This window comes from Callospermophilus lateralis, chromosome 7 (assembly GCF_048772815.1).
Source record: "Callospermophilus lateralis isolate mCalLat2 chromosome 7, mCalLat2.hap1, whole genome shotgun sequence".
NCBI classification, from domain to species: Eukaryota; Metazoa; Chordata; class Mammalia; order Rodentia; family Sciuridae; genus Callospermophilus; species Callospermophilus lateralis.
Genome location: NC_135311.1, coordinates 107289301 through 107313387, shown reverse-complemented (window position 1 = coordinate 107313387; position 24087 = coordinate 107289301). Strand labels below are relative to the sequence as shown.

Genomic DNA, 24087 nt, shown 5'->3' with positions numbered 1-24087 from the left:
CAACATTTCATAATGAGCCCAAAATGAAAATTACCCAAATGCCTTATCAACTGAATAGATAAACAAAACATGGTATATATTCATACAATGAATTATTTACTAATAATAAAAAGGAATTAAATAATGAAACATGTTATATTTTGTATGAACCCTGAAAACATCCTAAGTGAAAGAATGTAGACACAATAGGTCACATATTATATGCTTCCATTTATAGGAAATGTTCATAATAGGAAGAGAGACAGAAAGCAGATTAGTGTTTTCCAAGAGTTGAGGGGAGAGGGTAATTGTTAAAGGATTTTTTTTGGGGGGGATGATATTTTGTAATTAGCTAGTAGTTATGTTTGCATAATTCTGTGAAAATAGCAAAAACTACTTAATTATATACTTTGAGAGCTAATTATATCTTAATAAAGCTATTATTAGCAAGTAAACACAATGATTCTCTACTTGCTCCTGGTTTTTAATCAGGAGCTTAATCTTTGAAATCAAATCCAACTACGCTGCCTATGACTTCCTGATCATACACATTAATCAATTGTACAATTATATAAATGTTAGACTGCTAAAAATATTATTTTAAATTAATCACTTCAATGCTTTGTATGTGACACAACTGAGTTTCAAGAAGGATAAATGATTTTAGGGTACAATAACTAGTAGTAGAACCAGGGAAGATTCTCCCAATGGTATGTCATTATTTCTTGGCTAAATTAAACATTTTCTTTCCTACAACTCCCTTTCTATTTAAAGAAGAAGATATATAAAAGAAAGAAAAAAATCTTACTTATATTTCATAGTAAGCCCAATGATTATTATCACATTTATGGGAAATAAAGGATAGGAATAAACAATTGCACCTTTCTGCTTCTATGAATGAGGAAAATACAACTATATTAGTACTTAAAGGTTTTACTATTTTAAAACACTATAATACAATAAGTGAGAATAACAGAACAACAAAGACCAATCCTTCCATTAAGAAATGGAAAATAATCAGATGCAGCAAAGATGCTGTAAATCTAAGAATATGCTCCCATTCTTCATAGATATGCCAAATTTAATCCATAGGAAAACAGTCATCAGTTTCTGAATTTTCTTTTTTGAGTTCTACTTTTTGTGGCCCTTCTCTTAGCTAATAGCAGACATAGGTACAATAAGTAATTTTCATGTTACTTATTCAGAAGATTTTCTGTGATAGTATATAATATTGTCTTTGATATACAAATTTGTTATTTTCATTAAACAGCAACTTTTAAAACAGAAGAATTTTTCATCTTCTTCCAGAAAAAAACACTAATTTCCACTGAGGATATGCTATTCTAAAAAGAGCATTCATTATTCAATGCGAAAATTCAAAAGCTTGTTGTGCAAAACATTATTTAACCTACAGCCAGAGGGTAACTCCATTTGTGTAGTGTTAGCATTTCATCATTTGGTGTCCACATGTACCAGAGATAATAGCACTTGGGGTGCAGCAATGGGGAGTTGGGGAAACAGGGAGTAGTGGCTGTAACAACATTGTTATATGCTATATTTAGGTTAGGAAATTCTGGGTTAATTCAATAAATATTTAAGAAGTATCAATTATGGGGCAGACTTTCTACTAGATACTGTAAAAGGTTTATCCAGAATTTTTAAAGTCTCCCACATGGTAGTTTTCAGTATGATTATGGAGACCCTAGGACCTAACTTGGCTGACAGCCCCAGTTTATAAGTGCTGCCCCCACACATTAATAGCATCCCTTTTCATTCCTGTCATTCTATGTAGGACTCTATAAGACACATACACATGCATCCACATGTGTGTGTTAAACCAACTTTCATAAAACTTACATGACCAATAAAAAATTATATCTACATTCCTATAAATATCTCTTAGAACCATGGTCTGGGTCCACCGAACATGGTTTAACAGCCATACCATTCCCTTTATTTGACAGCTGAGGAAACTAAGGACTAGAGAATTAAAGAGATTCAACCAGAAAATGGCAGAGATGGGAGAAAGCCTAGGACTCCAGCTCATATTGCCATGCCCTTTTCTATATATCACAGATTGCTATACTAAAACATTCTTAACCTGAAGTTAAAAGTTCTATTATTAGATAACAAATGTATATTGTTTCCTAACACAAAGTTATCCAATTTCCCATTTTAATTTTAATTTCAGTAGACTGCAAGTCGTTTCTTTTTCTCTTTAAATCACAACTGTGGACTTAACCAATGATACAGTCAATGAGAAAATATCTTGTAGTCAACTCTTCAAGCTTGTAAATAAATTTTACTTATTTTTCACACTCTGGTGAATTTGGCAACTGACTTTTGTTTCATATCTTCAAAGTGTCACTGGATTCATAGGTTATGTGTTGAATGGGAAACAAGGAGCTCATTTTATTATTCAACCAATACAATTTTGAGTGCCTACTAAAAACACTCTGCCATATTATTTTATTCCCCTATGGTTCCAAGTGTCCATTAAAGTGAGGCTGCTTCAAAATGCCAAAGAGTTTAAATTATAAGTCCCTTATTTTTACTGAGTTTCTACATACTTGATAATATAGGCTATTTTCTGATTATACTTGCATCAAAAGGCATGGCCCTTGAAGAAAATTGTGTAAAGCATTCTATCTTAAAAATTAGTAAATGGTTTATACATGGCCGCTGCTACGTCTAACTCTTACACATTTTAGGTATCTTATAAAGTAGTTCTTCTAAAGAAGAACTAAAGAAAAGAAGAAGTAAATGATTATATAAGCTTTCTACTATCAAGTATAACTAAAAAGAACAAATAAAAAATGAATTTTAAAAAAGCTATTTCTTATGAGCTAAGAAATATACCTAGAAGAAAAGTAGAAACTATCAGTTAAAACAGGATTTAAACTCTTGGGAAATTCATTTTATATATCTTTCTGTTCATTTCTAAGTTAATATTAATTAAAAATAAAAGAAAAATACAAGGTGATTAGGGCAGAAGAACATTTCTAGAGAGAAACTGTTCAATTTGTAGATGGTGATGTGAGATATATGTGAGAAGCATGCTCTCAGAGATTGAAGTTGTGATTGTGTGGCATAGCTCTGACATCTGAAACAGCACAATCTCCTGCAATAAAAAAGGCTTGTTTATGAAAGTGCACCATTTGAAGTAATAAACTTGATTCAGTGTTAACTATTTTACTCAATGAACCACCTGTTTTTAAAAAAAATGAATACAGATATTGATCACATCAAACGATTTCATTGAGAGGTTGACACGGACATTCACACAGTTTATCATGGATGGTCTCAGAAGCTTTCCTGTGTATGAGAAACAGAACTACAGGCCTTTTTGTATAAGTTCCTGTACATCTTGTCCATGCTGTTCTCAAAGACGGGTCGGTGGGATTTTCCCTTATTGTAAGAGGCTGCCCTGGACCAGTATTCACCATCATCCAAATGGAGAGAGCCATGTGGCCGCTGATATGAGCTATAAAAACAAGGATATAAACAATGGTGAAACCAAAAGGTTTAAAACAATGGTAAAAGTAAATTAGAGGTAGTACTATTTAAACCTAACACTTTTTTTTATAGGAGTGTGATACTTGGCAGGGGTAGGGAGGGAGACTGAAAAATAAAATACGCTAAAGGCTCTGCATCAGATACTGACTCTCTAAAAGGGGAAACAGAACTATTTGTGTGAAAAAGTTACAAAACAATAAATGAAAATTTCATGTTAAGAGTTAAAAAGGAATTCAGAAAACAGGTACAGCTTGGTAAAAGCAGCACACAGATGGTCTGGTATGACCAGTATGCGAATAGCCTTTTAAAGTCAGTCTGGAACTGTGGGACCTTGGGAAATTTATTTAACTGTCTAGAGTCTCAGTTTTCTCAGCTATATTTTTACAATTGTTTAAAAATTAAAAATGATATATATATATACATATACATATATATATTATTCTTTATATATGTATATAAAGTTCATTGTATAGCACTTACCTCGAGCACAAAGTTATTGAATAATGAGGCATTGAATTAGATACTTTCTATAAATTTATCAATAAATATCACAACACTCACAAGTGGATAGAGTTAGAAATTAAAACTAAGTGAGGTTAAATGATTTGCCTAAGAGCACTCAGCTAGAAAGTGACAGATGAGAAAGGAGACAGGTCTGTGACTCCAGAGCTTTTCTACTACGTCACACTGCTATTGCCCTCAGGAAAATGGAGAAACATAGACTGAAGATGAAACACTTATGAAACATAAAAATAACACAGAAGAGTCTGACTTTGAAGTAACAGGATCTACTACAGTTTTAAGCATCTGGAAAAAAACTAAAAGAACAGATATGTAACTAATGAAATAGATCAGGACTAGGTTAGGTGTAATATTCTTTGATGGGTTGGTAATATTTTTTGATAATATTTGTTGAAGATATTGAAGTTAAAATTCTATTGTCATGAACATTAATTTCTGGCTTTAACATAATTTGCTATAGATAAAACATCAATTTCTTCAGAGAATCTGAATTTTTTTAAATAAATAAAATCAACCTACTTCAATAAGTGAAATACTTATTATAGATTAGACCACTTAAGTCTCTTAGAGATTATGACATTTGTGTCATATGAAACTGTATTTTTTGACCATTAAATGTGTCACTTTCTTCATATACTTAGATCTTACTTCATGCAACCAATTTCTTCCCCTGACTTATCAGTTCTGTAATATTATAGCCATTGTCTGTGGCAAAATAGGAATTCTTGGAGCTCTTTATCTGTAAAGAGAATTTATTTGGCTTGATGTCAGTCTTCATTGTACATAATAAAAATGATGACATAAAAAGATATGGAACTTCCACATGAACACCCTTAAACCCTGACACTGTCAATTGAAGATGTAGAATAATGTAAATACTTACACATTAACTTTATGTAAAGTTTGGCATGACCCAGAGGGATTATGCAACTTTAACCCATTAATTCTATTCCTAGATACCCAGAAAAGTCTTTACACATGAGTAACAGTATGTATGTATAAACATATTCATAATAACAATGTTGGGAACAACCTAAGTATCTACATTAGAACAGATAAATAAAAATGTGATTTGTGTCCTATGCAATGGCACATACACAACACAGATATTGTCCTATACAATAGCAAAGGATACAGCTGCATGAATAATTGTGTGTGAAAATGAAAAACAAGTAGGAAAAAAGCAAGCTGTGAATACTACACATAGTTATAATCACACTTATGTAAAGTTGGAAACAAGGACAATTAAATACGTTAACACTTTTGGATGGGATACATGTATGGAATAACTCTAAAGAAGAATATGACACAGCCACATCAATGTTTATAACAGCACAATTCACAATAGTTAAACTGTGGAGCCAACCTAGATGCCCTTCAGTAGATGAATGGATAAAAAAATGTGGCATATATATACACAATGGAATTTTACTCAGCAATAAAAGAAAATAAAATCATGGCATTTTCAGGTAAATGGATGGTGTTGAGGAAGATAATGCTAAGTGAATTTAGCCAATCCCCCCCCAAAAAACAAATGCTGAATGTTTTCTCTGATATAAGGAGGCTGACTCATAGTGGGGTAGGGAGGGGGAGCATGGGAGGAATAGATGAATTCTAGATAGGGCCAGGGGTGAGAGGGAAAGGGAGGGGGCATGGGGTTAGAAATGTTGGTGAAATGTGATGGACATCATTATCCAAAGTACATGTATGAAGACATGAATTGGTGTCAACATACTTTATATACAACCAGAGATATGAAAAGTTTTACTGTATATATGTGTAATAAGAATTGTAATGCATTCCACTGTCATTAATTTTTTTAAAAAATCAATAAAAAAGAATAAGAGCAAGATTAACAGAAAATTCTTAGTAGCATTTATATCTGTGGAAAAAGACAAAACTTTTGAGGAACATATGGCTTCAAAATTATGAGTTATTTTCTACTTCTTAAGCTAGATTGTGAGTATCCATTTTATTGTTAATACATGAAACTTAAGAATATTCCTCTGCTATTGTTGATATTTCACAATAAAAAGTCTGAAAAATTTTACTTTCATATACCATGACAATAGGTCTCTTTACTTCGATACTTTGCTAGAATGGAATTCTTCCATACATTTTCTACTATTTACTAGATCCTAGTGAGTTTTCTTTACATTTGGTATCACTTCTTTCACACTGGATAATTTTGAAAATGAGAGCATCTCTAGATTATTAAAAGTATTTTAAAACATGTTATAATAATACATATACATTCAGTTTCGAATAATATCAATAGTCTATAAAATTTCCAAAGACCTTAGCCATGTCTCAATGCTAATGTTTTGAGATAAGCAGCATATGTTTTTCATTAGCTGTGCACAAAAAACAATCTAGACAATTGAACATAATTTCTTTCATACAATTTCTCTCCAGGTCTAATTGCTGTTGTCACTTAAAACACTTTAATAATTTGATTTACGGTATAAGAGAATCACACACACACACATTATGAGATATATCTGTATGTACCTCATACCTCTGCAAATATATTGGCCAGCCTAATTTCTAGAAAGGCTCTGTCTCTCATCCTTAGGAGTCTCATGTGTTGTTTTGTTTATTTATTTGTTTTCTGTTTGTGTTTATCTTCTGTAAGTCGTTAATTACTATTTCACAAAAGGCAGATTCATTCCTGTCTTGCTGTCTGTTGTTCACAATCACCAATAATAATGTACTTCTCCAAACTATGGTTGGTTTACTTGTTTGCTGTTGTTGTTTTAAGTTTCCAGGCTAATTATAACCTAATAAACCTAATCAACTGAATTTCGAATTTTTCGTATATACCACTGCCCAACTCTCTGAAAGATAATATAAAGACTACCAACTTTTAAAATCATGGTATGGGTTCTTCCCAGTTTGAAAATCGAGCTCTTAACACATTTCATAAAGTACTATATTGTGATCAGACACAGATTTACTACTGCTTTGGTTGCATTAGACAATAAATGTCTCAAAGTTGCTTTAAAATATTATCTTAGTGGCTTGTAATGAAGAAATAAAATTCATAAAGTCCTTTAGGACCAACTGTGATTCTGAAAAAGTTCTGTGAAGAAGAGCTAAAGTGGACAGAATAGATAATTCTAATGTTCCTTGATCTGGAAAAATTTGGCAGGAAGTTTATTTTTACTTAAAATTTCAAAATTTTGCAATTTTGTAAGCAGTACTGTGGCTTTCTGGAGAAAACATGAAGTGATTCAACCTGAAAGTCTGAATTGCAAAATGATGTTAAAAATGCAGAGAGGGTCCTAATATGTAAGTCTATGGCTTGATGTAAACAAGGACAGTAAGAACTGTAAGCATAATATTTACTTCCAGACTTGGAAGCATTGTCTCTCTAATGAATTCTAAACATGTTGAATCAATTTTGATATTATTACTGGGTGTATTAAGTTTAAAATGTATAAGTAACATTATTATAGCATAGGCTGACTACACATCTCTATTTTACCAAGAAGATCTCCAGTACTCATTTATGAAAAGCATTTAGGGAAGTTCCTACTACAAATTCCTACAAAATACTGCATCAGGACTATATTCTATAAAATAATTATCTACAAAGCAGGGACAATATTATCATTTGGTTAAAGACAGTAAGTTTTTCAGTAACTTGTGATTGCTACTTCAACAGAAAAAACCTCAGTTAAATTATGATGGTTATGCAATTAAATTATGACAATTATTCTATTAAGAAAAAGGACAAAAAAGAACAAAGATCAGGGAAATATGGGAACTGAGCAGTTTCAAATCCCAAATTATTGACATATGTACACAATTTCAATTTGTAATATTACATATACATAATTTAAATTTGAAATTTGAAAAAAATAAAATAAATAACTTCAAATAGAAATTATGTTCATGTGTATGATATATGTGTGTGTATTATATATATATAAATGTGTTATATATATATAAATGTGTTATATATATATAAATGTGTTTTATATATAATATATATAAATGTGTTTTTTATATATATATATATAAATGTGTTTTTTATATATATATAAATGTGTTTTATATATATATATATATAAATGAAATACACATGGCACATACACACACACACCAAAAAAAGAGAAAATGCCTAAGGTTATAGAAGCACCTCAGATGAGAGAACAACTAAAGAATGACAAAGCATTCACTAGATAGACAAGACGACACAGATTATTTCAGGGATCACACACTGTAACAGAATCAAGACATACAATGAATTACCAAGTATAGCTATAGAAGTAAGAAGAAATCAAAATTGTCAAGAATCAAAAAGAGAATTTAATCCTAGAGGAATGAGGAGCCTATAATGACAAGATATAAAAAGAATTTCTACTATAAATAAAATTGAATTAATATTACTCTAAAATTTCTTCAATTTCAAATATTTTTTCTATGCATCTAAGAGGACACATGGTCATTAAACACTTAATATTTTAATTCATCCCTTTGGTTTTACTAATGTAGTTTAAACTCAGTATTGTTATCAAGTTCACAGGGAATATTCCATTTGTTTTCCTTCTTCTTTTCTGAACTCCCTCCCATACCTTCAAGGGAAAAGAACTAGCCATAAAACTGACCTCATGTGGAGCACAGCCAGAATACTTCAGAGTATTCTCATGTCCTAACCCCGTTAAATAAAATAATGAACTTATTTTTTAATTCCTTAAAAGTAGCCATATTAAGATATAATAATTCCAGGTTTGGCAAATAATATCATGGAAAACTTAATCGTGGCTCCAAAGCTGCCTTGGACTGCTGCTTACCATTTCCCCCATGTCATCATCTAGTCAGCAGTCCCCCATCTAATAACATTTAGACAAGACCATAAGTACTTGCTCTGTTTATGAAAAATCATAAAAATCATAATCCTTAATGAAAATTTTATTATTTTCTCATGCCCTATTTTAAAAATTAAATTTGTATAGTAAGAATGGGTAGTCTCAGAACCATCTGTTGTCTACTCATGTTCTTTGAAGGGGCTACTAATTAACTGAACATGTTTTCATACTTTTTTGGTACAGGCATTAAGTACATTTTTCTAATTACAGTGGCTATATATTTTTTAAAGATGAATACTTGTTTATTCTAATCATAAGAAACTTTTCTAGACTCTGAGCTACAATTTTTATAACACTTTGAAAAAAAATTTATAAATATCAATATATTTTTCTAGACAAAATATTTTTTAAAAGAAAAAGAAAAACTAAACCTTAAATATTTAATAAAAAGAACTTTTAAAAAGGACTTTATGATATTTGATTTGAAAATACAAAGTCTAATGAATTTAAATTAGAATTAAGCAACATTTTCTCACTTAAAATGAAAGTCAACTTTCCATTGTGAATTTTACTAATAATAGCTTTCTGGCTATTTATTTATGACATTTTGGTAGAGTCATAAAATTGATCATACAGTGATCAATGTAGAAGTAATGAAATTTATAATCAATCCTGTGTTGTTTAAAAGCATAAAGCCCAAATTTAAATTATTTAGGTTGAGTTTCTGTTATAATTTTATAATTAAAATATTATATTGAGCATATTCCTACTATCAGTATCCTGGAAAATATGCACATCTAAATAGAAAGCAGTTGTTATCAATAGCAAATTTTATGAACAACACTGCTAAACAGTCATATTCTATTCTATTATTATTATTTCTCTCTCCTTTGTGGCCAACTCCTATCTATATAAAACACTACCCCTCAACCTTTGTCTTCAAAGTTAGGGCTAATGCTCAAAGAATGCATAACAATGTAGAGAACTTTAAATATTCTGAAAACTGAGGAAATATGAAGTATATGTAGAATGTACTAAAAAGAAAAGAAAAAAGAGCATCCTAGGGAACTGGGACTTGGCAGGCTATCATAGCAAATGACTAAAAATTTTCTAGAAAATAAAACTCAAAATTGAGAAGCAAGCCCCAAAAGGTAGTAGATTCCTTCCTTCTGCAAGCCACCTAGAACCCACAGAATTAAAAGTAAGGAGTCATTTATTGATTCTTAGAGAAAACTGTCTTTCTATAATGAGTTTCATGCACAAAGGTGATGGCAGACATGGGGCAATTATAATAAATATCCAATGCTTGGAAGATGAAATAACAAATGCTCTATACTTTGTGGATGATGACCATAATATACATCTAGAGTATAAGATAATGTTAAATCGTGAGAAAAAAAACAAAAGAAATAATTTCTTTTAATTAATATGATCAATGTAATAAATTGTTTTCATTATACTTTTAATTCTTTTTTTTTAAGAGAGAGAGAATTTTAATTTTTTTTTTTTTTTTTTTTTTTTTTTTTTAGTTTTTGGCGGACACAACATCTTTGTTTGTATGTGGTGCTGAGGATTGAACCCGGGCCGCACGCATGCCAGGCGAGCGCGCTATTGCTTTAGCCACATCCCAAGCCCTACTTTTAATTCTTTAAACATGGTTTCCTCTAAGCTCTTTGAATTCAGTTGCCTTGATCTACTGAATTCAACATTGATGACTCCTCAGATACAGATTCTAAGAATTCATTGTTCATATAATATGGGTCATACTTTCATGTTTCTTAAATGTCTCAAAATTTTTGTTGAAAATGACATTTTTGGTGGGGGGTGGTATTGGGGATGGAACTCAGGGGCACACAACCATTGAGCTACATCCCCATTTTGTATATTATTTAGAGACAGGGTCTCACTGAGTTGCTTAGCACTTCACTGCTGCTAAGGCTGACTTTGAACTTGGAACCCTCCTGTCTCAGCCTTCTGAGCTGCTGGGATTAGAGGCGTGTGCCACTATATTTGTAGCAACTCTGGATTCTGACTTCCCTGTCAAGATTATTACCTTTTATTTTGCTTGTTTAAAGATTTGCTTGGACTGATACTCTGTATTCTTATTTCTCTCTCCCTGTACAGTTGCTGGTGTCCTTTGCTACTTTAAAAAAATTTGTTTCTATTTGTTTTTTTTTTTTTTTTGGTGGGGGGCGGCAGATACCAGGGATTGAACTCCGGGTCACTCAACCACTGAGCCACAACCCCAGCCCTATTTTGTATTTTTATTTAGAGACAAGATCTCACTGAGTTGTTTAGCACCTCACCGTTGCTGAGGCTGGCTTTGAACTCATGATCCTCCTGCCTCAACTTCCCAAACTGCTTAGATTATAGGCGGCGAGTCTGGCTTCTTAGGGACTACACCTGGGTTAGCATGGCTTAGTGACCAGGAAACAATGGGTCAGAGCCTGTAAACCTATAAGGCTTCCATCTTTTGTCAGTGGCTTGGAGAATATATTCAGTTTATCAGCTTGTTCTGGATTTTATTTACTGCCTCTCTCAGGCTTCACACTCAGTTGTGAATTATTGGCTTGCCAGGCCCCTTCCTAGTCCCTTACAATCATAACAGGTTTATTCATACATATAACCTTCCAAACAACCAGAAATAAGCAGAACTTTATCAAGGCCCACTTTGGTTCCTGAATCTTTATTGTTTGTCCTAAGCATTAAGACTCTAGGCCTTCCCTGACTGCCAGTAGGATCATTGCTGCTTCTGCATGCCCCAGCACTTGGCTCCATATGAACTTCCTGGTCTTTTAACTTGACTGCTTTATTAGTGCTTCTGTGCCACAGAGCTAGGGAGCCAGTGGCTGTGGGGGGAGGATGAAATCTCTAAGTTAAAATGCCACACTCCCATGGTTCGGTAGATTTTCTAGACAAATGTTTCTCAATCTGTTACATGTCTTTGGTCAATTCCCAAGTTTTAAAATTTTTCTTGATAATTCTGGTCAGTTTTATTTTGTTTCTTTTGGGGGAAGGAATATGCTGTGCTCCTCACTTCATTCCAGAGGTCCATACAGACCTCCTCTTAACCACTGTCAATGGGCACAGGCAAAAGGCTGATTAAAAAGCTGAGACCCAAATGCCCTCTTTACTTTTGCTGTTGGAAACCTCAACAATGGGATAATTAATGTAGGTTCTCTCATCTTTAATATGAGAAAATCAAGTGAGAGTAGATTCTTGGCCTAGAATACAATATGACTTGGGAATAAAACTCAAATAATATTTTGATCACTAATATGAAAGAAAAGCACTCTGGAAAGATTTTAAAGGTCTGACTACTCCCTCCTACTGCATGAGAGAGGTGGCAAGGATTATAAAGTGATCTCAAAAATGTACAAGCAGAACTTTTCTGATATTCTGCTTCACTCTCTCATATGAGGCGCCTGGGAAATTTAAAAATCTTAGTCATTAACATTGATTGATAAACTAGAAAAAGAATCAATATTGACTTTTATGGCAAATTTTAAATCAAGAGCATTGCTTTTTAAAATATGGTATTGGAATCATCTATGGTATTTCTTAAAATGTATACATTTAAATCTCATGTATATGCAGAAACTAGAATCTACAGGGTAGGAGGTAGAAATCAGTATTTTTAAGAAACAACTCAAGCAATTAGTAAGTATCCAAAAGTTTGAAAATCAGACCCTTTTCGGTATCATTTCTAGTCTCACCCCTTACCCAAATTATAATTAATTATATGGATTAAGCACCCCACATTGGGAAGGTAATTCATACAACAGTCTAGGGAATAAAGCTAAAAGAAAAAAGAATTTAAGATAACCTTTTTTAAGATATGTGCTCTCTTAACCTAACCTCTTTTACGATATATGCTCTCTTAACCTTAGTTTTCCTCTTTGGATAGCTCCCCCTCCTTCAATTCATCCATAACATAAAACATACCTTGATGGGAGGCCCAGGTTGCCTCTTGCTTGGGAGGCAGTAAAACTATTGGCAATGTTGTCACACTCATGCTGGTGTAAGGAGCAAAAGGAGATGTTCATAGATGTTCTAGCCTCATTTACTGATGGTAAAAATCAGCCATTTGGTTACAAAATCCCACTCCACTATTTGGAGCTCTTAAATTTGTTCTTGAGGAATCTTATGAAGGTAAAAGCCCTATAGTAATCAGTGGTATGATGCTTTGACAGCATACAACCACAATTTACAGTTTTTGTTTGGTTTTGCTTTAATTTTGGTACTGGGGATTGAATGCAGGGATGCTTAACCACTGAGCTACATCTCCAGACCTTTTTTTATTTTTTATTTTGAAACAGGGTATCACTAAGTTGTTGAGGCTGGCCTCAAACTTGTGAACCTCCTGCCTCAGCCTCCTGAGTTACTGAGATTACAAGCATGTACTGTCACACCTAATTTACAGATTTTATTACAATATTTCATGCCAATTGACAACTTTTTTGAAAGTTCTCATGGAATATGCTAGTACAACTTTGCAAAAATATTATTGATAACATTCTTGAAATTTTAATCTAAGAGAACAGATATTTTTCTTATTTATTTAAAAAGATTTAGTAATGTTCTAAAATTACAAAACCTTTTTTAGGTTAGAATAAATTATGAAATATGTGAACTTCAGTGCAGTCAAATAAATATTAAGTATAGGATAAAAATTATCACCATAAACTAGCTATATATATTTTATTTAAAAAACTTCAGCCAGGTGCCATGGTGAACACCTGTAATCCCAGAGGCTCAGGAGGCTGAGGCAGGAGGATCATGAGTTCAAAGCTAGCTTCAACAATGGCAAGGCACTAAGAACTCAGTGACACCCTGTCTCTAAATAAAATAAAATACAAAATAGGGCTGGAGATGTGGCTCAGAGGTTGAGTGCCCCTGAGTTCAATCTCCAGTACCAACAAAACAAAACAAACAAACAAAAAAAACCCTTCAGTAATGTATACATATTAAAATATTGTGATAGGAATTTACATAGTAAAAAATTTTTTAAAATTACCCTTTTGAATAAAAAATTTTTAAAAATTCAGCAGATGAGAAAAACAGGCTATTTTTACGTCAATTATAAGAAAGATCTTTATACACAGCATTAACTAAGCCCATACCTATATTCAGGGTCACTGTCATAGGCAGAGTCTCTGTATAACAGCCCTCTTTTCAGCTCCAGCTCTTCGTCTTTCTCTGGGTCTCTCTCATCCTAAAAAATTAAAAAAATTTTCATCAATTCATTTCTCATTGCTTGTAATATAATGCTTATGTTTCTTTGGAAAAGGCTCTTCTTCTCCATTATGGAAAATAAAAAAGTATGATTTTATCTGTTGTTATGTGAACTCCAAAATGATTGTACTTGCCTTCTGAGGCATAAGTGTTTTGAGAAAACATAGATGTAAGCATGTACCTGTGACTTTCAAAGAAAATGACTTATAATTGTTAATCATAAGCCAAAATGCAATTAGAAATCAGTAATGGCAAAAATGAAAGGCAAGTTAATTGGAATGAATATATATGTCTTCCCCTCCTTGTACAGGCAGTCTATTCTTCTAAGTTAAGGGCATAAGAAACAGAATCCTGAGAGACTGCTTTGAAAGTACCTATGATAATTTTATATAATCTAATATCAAGTTATCTGTATCAACTACTTAGCCAATACCCTTGGCTCTTTAGTCAATCAAGAACAGAAAGAGAACTGATAACAAGAGCAACTAGTAAGCACAAATAAATATTTATATTAAGAAGGAGTCCATTCACATATGTAAGAAAAGAACTGAACACAGATTATGATGAAAAATTATTTAAAAATTTTGTTGATGTCATGAAACTGCAAAAACATTATTTACTATAAAAATGCGAGCAATAAATAACAGGGGAAGCTTAAAAATCCCAGAAAACATACATAAAAATTTAGATTGTTATAGCTTCTAATTTTTATCATTATGAAGTAATTTCATTTATTTCTATTGCTGTTTTCCACACCCATTAACATTCATTATGTGAATATGGAAAACATAAACATAACATTTGGTCTATTCTTAATATAGTCAAAATATCTTTTAGTTAGTACTCAAATGGTATATATTTATCCTTTTATTTTCAAATGTTCCTTTAGATCTTGGAGCATAGGAGGAATAGACAAATTCTAGATAGAGCAGAGGGATTGGTGGGGAAGGGAGGGGGTAAAGGGTAATGAATGATGGTGGAATGCAATGATTTTCAAAGAAAATGTATGAAGTACATTTTCAAAGTACATGTATGAAGATATGAATTGATGTGAATATACTATGTATACAACCAGAGATATGAAAAATTGTACTCTATACATGTAATAAGAATTATAAGGCATTCTACTGTCATATAGAAATTTTAAAAATTACATTAAAAAAAAGTATTGGAAAAAAAAAAAAGCAGATGTTGTGTATTTTCATCCAGTCTGGTAAACCAAAGGATTTGAGCATTTTTTCTTTAACAGCTAGAAAACATAAAGGACTCTAATAAGCATAAGAGACATGACAAAGGAAACAAATAAAAGGAATGGCTATCTTAAGAATAAGAACACAATCAGTAAAAACTCATGGAGAGCAGAGGTGTCCCTTTAGATCTAGATCAAGGTTATCATGTAGTGGAATTCTGCTTCAGGAAACAAAAGACATTACTCTCATGGCTTTTCTCTTCAAGTTTTAACACCTTATATAAGATATGTGTGTGTATGTGCCTGTGTAGATGTGATACTCACATATACATGCACACATATAATTTCTAAAATGTGTGTATCATTTAAAATACACATATGTAGGTCTGTTGTGAGTACTTGGCATAAACTTTTTTTTTATTGTGGCAATCACATATCACATCTTACAAGCTATTAATTGTGTATTGGTCCCAATTTCTCCCTTTACATATATTAGAATATTTGTTGAAATCTGGAAATTTTAACTAGTATGATGTGGCATATCTGGGAAATCAAATATTTCCTTGTTGATCTGCTGATTGTTTTATCCATTGTTGAATACAGGTACTGAAGTCTCCAAATTTTATGTGGCATTTATTTCTCCCTTCGGTTTTTTTTCCTTCTATTTCAGGGCTCCTTTTTAGGGATATATATATATTTGTAATGGTCATATGTTCCTGATGCTTTGACCTTTTTATCATTTTACATTTTTTTCTTCATTGTAACAGAAATTACTTTTAAAGTCTATTTTGTCTGATAGTAGTATAGTCATTTTAGCTAGTTTATGCTGTTTAAATAGTGTTTATCTTTTTACATTCAGCTTGTTTGTGACAGTGTATCTAAAGTGTGTTTTATAGTCAGAATATAGTTTGATCAAGTTTTTCTTTTTTACTTAGCATCCCAATCTCTGCCTCTGGAGTGGTTAGTTCATTTAAATTTCATATAGTTACTTATGAGGCAAGAGTTACATATGCCATTTGTTGTTTTCTGTCTTTTTTTGTTTCTCAATCTTTTAATTACTACCTTCTTTTGTGTTATATTTTCCAGGGTACACGTTTAATTCCCTAATAATTATATTTTCGTGCATTTTCTTAGTAGGTTCCATGGTAGTTTACATTAATATTAATTAAATTTCCAAAGGATTTGAAGACTTTTCTCACAACCCCTCCTTGTTTTTGTATTTTGTTATTTTTATACAAATCAAATATTTATCTAAAACTTGCTCACTTACATAGATGTTAAATTACTGTTTCATGAGGTCATATTTTAAATCAAGAAGGCAAAATAAGCATCATCTACTGGCAAAAAATTTACAATTATGCTTTCTTTTATATTTACCTATTTAGTTATCTAATCTATTGCTCTTTATTTCTTCATGTAAATTTGAATTACTCTCTAGAGCCCACAGCCTCTAGGACTCCTTTGGTATTTCCTTATAATGCACATCTGTAAGTGATGGCATTTCTGCTTTGTCTGCCTGAGAATGTCAGTATCACTTACATTTCTGAAAGATAGTTTGGCTGGATATTTATGGTTGATGGTTATTTTCTTTGAGCACTTTGTCACCCCAGTGCCTTCTGGACTCCATAGTTCCTGAAGAGTTTTAAAACTTATTCAGGAAGAGGGATAGGTGATGAGTCCTTTCTCTCTTGCTGCTTTTAATATTTAAGAAAGGGGTAGAAAGAGTCCCATGAAAATAGAAGAGAGATAAATGGAGTAGAGGAAGGGGGTTAAGGGAGCAGGAAGGAGGGAGAGACCATAAATTATTTGTCCTTTAAAGTGTATAGCTCAGTTATGTCTGGTTTTTCCTGAGCACACACAAAGCCCTGGGATATATGCATTCTTAATGTATTAAGAATACATTAACAAATTTGTATGGTCTTCTAAAATCCCATGAATATGAGGGAACTTTTCAAAGCCCCTATGGACATATCCAGCTTTTCCTTTTAATCTTTTGCTTATTCTACTGTTTATCCCAACCACTATCTCTACCTCTTCAAACTACTGTGAAGTTAAGCAATTTCTTGTAATTATTTTCAACAAATGTCTCCAGTGTAAATATTTTGCACTGGGAAGGCTCTCTTTGACTCAAAGAAAGACAAAACTGTAAGTGGGATCTTTTAGGTAATTTCCAGAGAAGTCAAATAATGATTGTCTGGGAATGGTCTTTGAAGAAACCCCAACTTTATTCTTCCACCACAATGGGATGAAGTGACATAAGACTACAATATGGACAAGGCTTCAATACATTATGCTATATATAAAAGGCTAGTCATTAAAGACACATATCATATGATGCCATTTAATAAGTCGTATCCTAATGGTCATCTAGGAACTCAAGCTGGTAATTGCCTATGAATGGAGGAGAAATGGGGAAGAGGACAGTTTTTTATTTGACTCCTAATGGGTATAGGATATCTTTTGCAGTGATGAAAAAAGCTTTGAAACTAGATGTAGTGACGATTGCACAATTTTTTAGTATGTGAATTACTTTTTAAAATAAGATGTCTTTTTAATAGAACAATACGTAACCTTAATGGATTTTATTATCTCAAGCAGATAGATATACATTTCCCCTGCTCTGTCTGGTAATCTAGATTTTTTAAATTTTTTTTGAAAGCAGGGGCACTTGACCACTGACTGAGCCACATCTCAGCCCGTTTTTAATTTTTGATTTTGAGACAGGATCTTCCTAAATTGCTGTGGGCCTCACTAAGTTAATGTGGCTGGTTTTAAACTTGTGATACTCCTGCCTCAGGCTCCTCAGCCACTGGAATTATAGGCATGTGCCATTGCACCCAGCTAATCTAGAACATTTTACAGACGAAAGAAAGAGGGTAAAGAATACATTAACATTTTTGCAGTGCTTGTTATGTTTAAAAATGTAATATACTAGGACTTTAAACAGAGTGCTATACCCTATAATAAAAGCATATATACTTTCTACAAGTACACACAGAATAACTAAAAGTGATTGTTATGCTTGTTCTTAAGAAATATTAATAAATCTCAAATAATTCTAAGTCTGTTCTCTAGCTGAGAAGAAATTAAGTTAGCTGTCAATAATAAAGATAAGAGAGTATTCAATTAGGTGGAAATTAAGAAAAACATTTCTAAATTACCATGGAGTCAATGAAGAAATAACAATGGAAATTAGAAAATAAAGTTTCTTATTATATTCAACATAAAAATTATCGGATGCACCTAAAGGAATGTTTAGAGGGAAAATTATATTCTAAAATGTAAAGATTAGAATATCAAAGCTCAAAATTAATAACCTCAGCCTCTATTTTAAAAGCCTAGGAGAAAAAACTAGGACATAAAACTATTAACATAAGTTAATTTAACAGAAAAAGATCTGTCCTAGATGAATAAAAAATTTCACACTATTCCCTGAAAAAAAAAAAAAAAGAATAAAATGAACAATCTCTAAGTCAAAATGTGAGGGTGGGGATTAAAGTTGAATTACCATTGTCAGGTTTGAAAAGGGAGATGCTTATATACTTACAGATTATACAGATGCTTTTAAAAAGAATATAAAACTCTTTCAAAAATCTTCATATCATTCTATTTAATAATATGAAAATTTTTTTGCAAAACTGATAGAAGTGAGAAAAGAAAAACTAAAAAAAACTGAATAACTGATGTTGAGAAATATTGAAAACTATCCCATACTGGTAGATTTGTTAAAAATGCCCTGAAATAACACAGACTCTATTGAGACTGGCTGAGAATCTTTCCCAGCTCATTTTTATGAGGCCAGCCAAAACCTAAGGAAAGCATTACAAAAAGACCAATCAATATAAACTTGGTTAAAAAAAAATCTAGCTAAAATATTAGTGAATTTAAACCAGTGATATATATTTTCAAGAAAATCATGACCATACGATTTTTTCCAAGAATACAGCATGGTTTAACACTATTATAAAATAAGTAATACACTACATTAAAAAAATGAAAAAAGCAGTTATTCACACCTCAATAGATTCAATGTAATAAAACTTTGCATTTATGATAAAAAATTTTAAAACTTAGAAAATAATAGAAGAAACTTATAATTTGACAAACAAATACAAACAAAAAATAAAAAAAGAAGAACAACTCTAGTAAGCACCATGCTAAATGTTGAAGTATAAAAAGCTTTTCCTTGGATAAATAAAAAAGATAGTATTATCCTCTATCACCACTTCTGTTCAATATTGCTTTTGTAACCCTACATAATTTACTAAAGTAATAAAGGACATTTCCATGTAAATATATTCAAGAATGAGTATTTGAAGAATATACTTGGTCATAACTATAAATAAGGGTAAAAATTAACTTTGATCCAAATCTCAGATTATTCATAAAATCAAATTCAGATGCACTGTGGATCAAATGTAAATGGAACAATGATAAAAGATTTTAAAAGTAGTTTATTATCTTCATAACTGTGAGTAGCCCAAGTTTCATTAATATAGAATTAAGAAAGCCCTAACTAAAGCACTAATCAAATGGAGTGGAAATAGAGCTATATTTAATTAAGTACTTCATCATGAAAAAGACTTTGTTAAAAAAAAATGAACAGGCGATTGACTGGAATATATTCATAATATAAAGCATACCCACCAGAAAATATCCAGGAATGAAAATAAAAGTATTTAAAAGATTGCTACAGTTTTGATCTGGAATGTGCCTCAAAGACCCATATGATAAAGGCTTGGGACTCAAAGTTTGGTGCTGTTGGAAGGTGGTGTAAACCTTTAAGAAGTGGGACCCAACAGGAGGATTTAGGTACTTGGGAACATGCCCTTGGCCAACCTCTTATTGTCTTTGTATCCTAGCTTCAATAATTGGAACAGTTTGCTCCACCACGTGCTCCCAACATGATTGTACTACCTCACCACAGGCCCCAAAGCAATGAACCAACCAACCATGGATTGAAATTCCTAAAACACCAAGCCAAATAAACCTTTTCTCTTTTTAAGTTGATTATCTCAGGTGTTTTACAAAAGTGATATGAAGCTGACTAACACTGAGATATAAGGGATACACAGAACCAGTTTGACATAGATAAACTGAAATCTCAGAAGAAGAGACAAACAATTTGCGGAAACCAAGATAAAACAAGGTATAGATTTAAGAAACATGATAAATCCTAGATATAGAAACAGAAAAATCACATTGAAGTGTGTAATATAACACAGCTCAAAATAAAAGACAAAAGTTCTTGAAAATAGCTAGAATAAGAAGATATTAGTAGCAGTGTGGTTGGAACTTTTAGTTTGAAATGTAAAATGTGAAACTAGAATACACATAAATGTTCATCAAAGGATATACATAAGAATGTTTATACTAGCACTATTAGTATTAGGCCCAAATTAAAACTTCAGACTATAATAATTAAGTTACACTTTTGAAATAATATAAATCAGGAATAAGTAAACTCTTTTGGCAACGAATAAGAGTAAATACATTTTGATTTTTCAGGCTATAAGATCTCTGTCACAATTCTTATCTCTGCTATTATAGTTAAGAGAGAACACATGAACAAATGAGCATATACATGTTCCAATAAAAACTGTGTGTGTGTGTGTGTGTGTGTGTGTGTGTGTGTGTGTATAAGAATTTGCCTATAGGGCATGGTTTGCTAATTTCACCTACAAAGCAATAAAAATGAAACACATGCATGTTACAAATACAATGATGAGCCAAAGAAACCAGAGACAAAATCATGAGATTTTGAACATTCAAAACCACTCAAAAATGATCTATAAGTTATATATTAGAATGGCAAGGAGCCTAGAAATTTAAAAAAGGCCCCAGAAACATTTTGGGAGTGCTGGTAATGTCAATCTCTGACCTTGATGTTGTTCACATGGGTTCATTTTTGAAAATCCATTTTGCTACACACTTGAAGATTAAAGTACACAATGTAAAATTTTTTAAAATATAAAATTACCTAGGATAGCAGTGCCAAAGACTTATGAAAAACGTCTACAACAAAAAGAAATGACAAGATAGTTGTCTCTGAATTACCAAATCAGAGGCGATGGGGGTCAAGCCACCAGTAGTAACCAAAGACAATTGGCCTCTGCATCGGTGAAGAACTCAGAGGAAAACAATATGGAATCTCCTGAACCTGATCACTTAAAAAATAACAAAATAGAGTCTCACTCAAAAGCTCTGTGGGTCAAATTAAGTACAGCCAGTGAAATTGGGAGAGATTTTTGCACTTCTATAGTAATGAGTACAAAATTCTGAAGGAGCTATAGTTACCCAACACCCACATTAACTCTCAAAACATATCAATGTTGCCTTTCAAATTACAACTTTATACTGAGTAAAAACCACCTAGCAACGAAATCCAACTTAAACAGGAAAATAAAAGAAAAATGTTATAGAAAGCAGCAGAGAGAGATAAAGTCATGAGATCTCAGACTCTAAGCTGCATACCTTAGGACAATTGATAAAAATACCAAAAACACTCTCAACCTACAAATTCAGAAAAGTTAATTAAAACTTATCTTCTTTCTAAAATTTTAGGAAAACATAATTTCACAAAGAAAGATCATCATAGAGGGGTTAAATTCTATGAAAAATTTAAGAGGAAAGAAAGAAAAAAGAACAAAGAAAGAGCAAAATAGTCTTCAATGAAAGTACGCCAGACTTTTACAAAATAGAATGAAAAATGTACTATAGTATGCCCTCATGACATGGCAGTAGACTCCTCCAAGACTGAAGTCACATATTCTGTCATTTCTGCAATAGCCTACTGGTTATGAAATAAGCCCCATTCATGCATGGTGAAAGGAAAATACACAGTGGTGAGAATGCCAATAGGTAACAATTAATGGAGAGCATGCAAGAAGCATATTATGTTGTAATAGTAAAACGAAAAAGCTGAAAATCCTTAAAAATTAATATATGTGTATACACACACACACACACACACACACACACACACACACACATATATATATATAAACATGGAAAAATTTAAAAATAAACTGCTAAATTTCAAAAAAAATAGAAATTAAAGAAAAAGAATATCAGTTACCAATACACAGAAATGATTAACTTTGGGTGAGATGGAAATGCTTACTAATCTGATTTATCAGTATACATCATGTACATGTATCAAATTATAACACTAAATCAAATTATCATATTGTATACCATAAATGCATATAAATATTATGTCTTAATACAAAAAAACCCTTAAATTTAACCATTTAAAGATGATAAAACACTATTTTAAGGAAAAATAATTTAAGAATGAAAAATCAAACTAGAAGAAATGTAAAATGTGAATGCAAAAAAATCACAGTTCATGAGAAAAAATAATGACAAGGAGGAAAAAATTTTAATATTAGGAGAAATGGGGATATGAAAAAAATTAGAGAGAAGGAAAAATATATATCATACAAATAGAATCATATATATAATTGGACTTCCTGTAAAAGAAATCAAAGGCCAGGGGAGAGGAAAAAACCCTAAAAACTGTAATTCAAGAAAATATTCACAAAATATTAAAATTATGTAATGAGGGAAAAACAATCAGTACAGAATAATCAACACCTTGATATATTCCAGTATATCTACTGAACTTTTTAAAGGTAAAGAAAAATATACAAAAACACATTTGAATTTCTAGTGTAAAAGACCAAGTAACTTGTATATAAAAAGAAAAAAATGGGTTTTCAGCAAATTGGATAGAAACTCTGTACAGAGACAATCAAGTAACATTTAAAATAAACAAAATGCAAGCTAAGCAGTTTTACATTCAGCCAAAGTAAAGGTATGAAGGCTAAGATGTCACTATCAAGGACACAGGTCCCATGAACCTTTCCCCTTAGGAACTTATTAGAGAAAGGGCTTCAGACAACTGAAATGACTGGAGAAGATACTGACATAAAAATAAATAAAAATGTGAAATGTTTTTATGCAGAACTCTAAGTGAGGATTATAAAAGGAAAGAATATGCTATGTGGCATAAATGGCATATGCTATGATTGTAGATAAATAAAGTTATAAAAACATAGAGGAAGAGAAAATGTGGAATGCTTATGTCCAAACAATTAAGTGTTTTCAAAAATTTATCTTTGGTAATACTATTTTGTTCTGAAAAATTTTATTGATAAAGCAAATGAGATTATATTGTAATATTAATCATCTCTGATGTCATTGAAAATCAGGTGAGGAAATGTACAAGATGACCCTAGAATTGTTAAACCCCAGTAGGACTACATCCAAAGACTTTGGAGTCAACATGAAGAGTTTCACTGACCAAATTTTAGCTTATTTAAATGCACAAATAAGGACAACAGCTGAAATACAACAAAACACAACAAATATGCTGGAATCTATAAATTCACAATAACCTAAAAATAAGAAAACAAATTGGTCACCTTTGGAAGATTGTTAGAGAACAAAATATTGTTCTTTTTGTTGTTGTTGTTCTTTCATGGAAAAATAAAGAAATAAATTTTTGTTGTTTTTCAAATACGAACAGTGCAAAATAGAAGGGAATAAGGAATATAAAACAGGTAGTATTAAATAGAAAATAGTAGATTTCTACCCATATATCAGCAAGTACATTAATATGAATAGATTAAATACTTCAACTGAAACTTAACTGTCATATTGTATAAGAGAGTCAATATATGTTATTGAAATTTCCTTTATTAACAGAAAGGTTAAAAGTACAAAGATGAAAGAAGATATTCCTTGCAAAATACTAACCAACTAGAGGAGTTGTAGCTATAATAATATGCAATAAAGTAGAACTTTAAAAATACTAGAAATAAAGAT

At 31.7% G+C, this 24087-nt stretch overlaps 1 protein-coding gene across 3 annotated transcripts in view; it reads right to left on the bottom strand.

The window, feature by feature from the left end:
• Positions 1–83: 83 nt before the first annotated feature.
• Spata6 (spermatogenesis associated 6) overlaps positions 84–24087 on the bottom strand; it is a 119624-nt gene continuing 95620 nt past the window's right edge. For all 3 annotated transcript variants that reach the window (XM_076860446.2, XM_076860447.2, XM_076860448.2), the window contains 2 exons: positions 13955–14046; positions 84–3463 (listed from right to left, as the gene is read on the bottom strand). In XM_076860446.2, coding sequence (XP_076716561.1) covers positions 3283–3463; positions 13955–14046 — 273 coding nt within the window. In that variant the 3' untranslated portion in view covers positions 84–3282. The remainder of the gene's footprint in view (positions 3464–13954; positions 14047–24087) is intronic.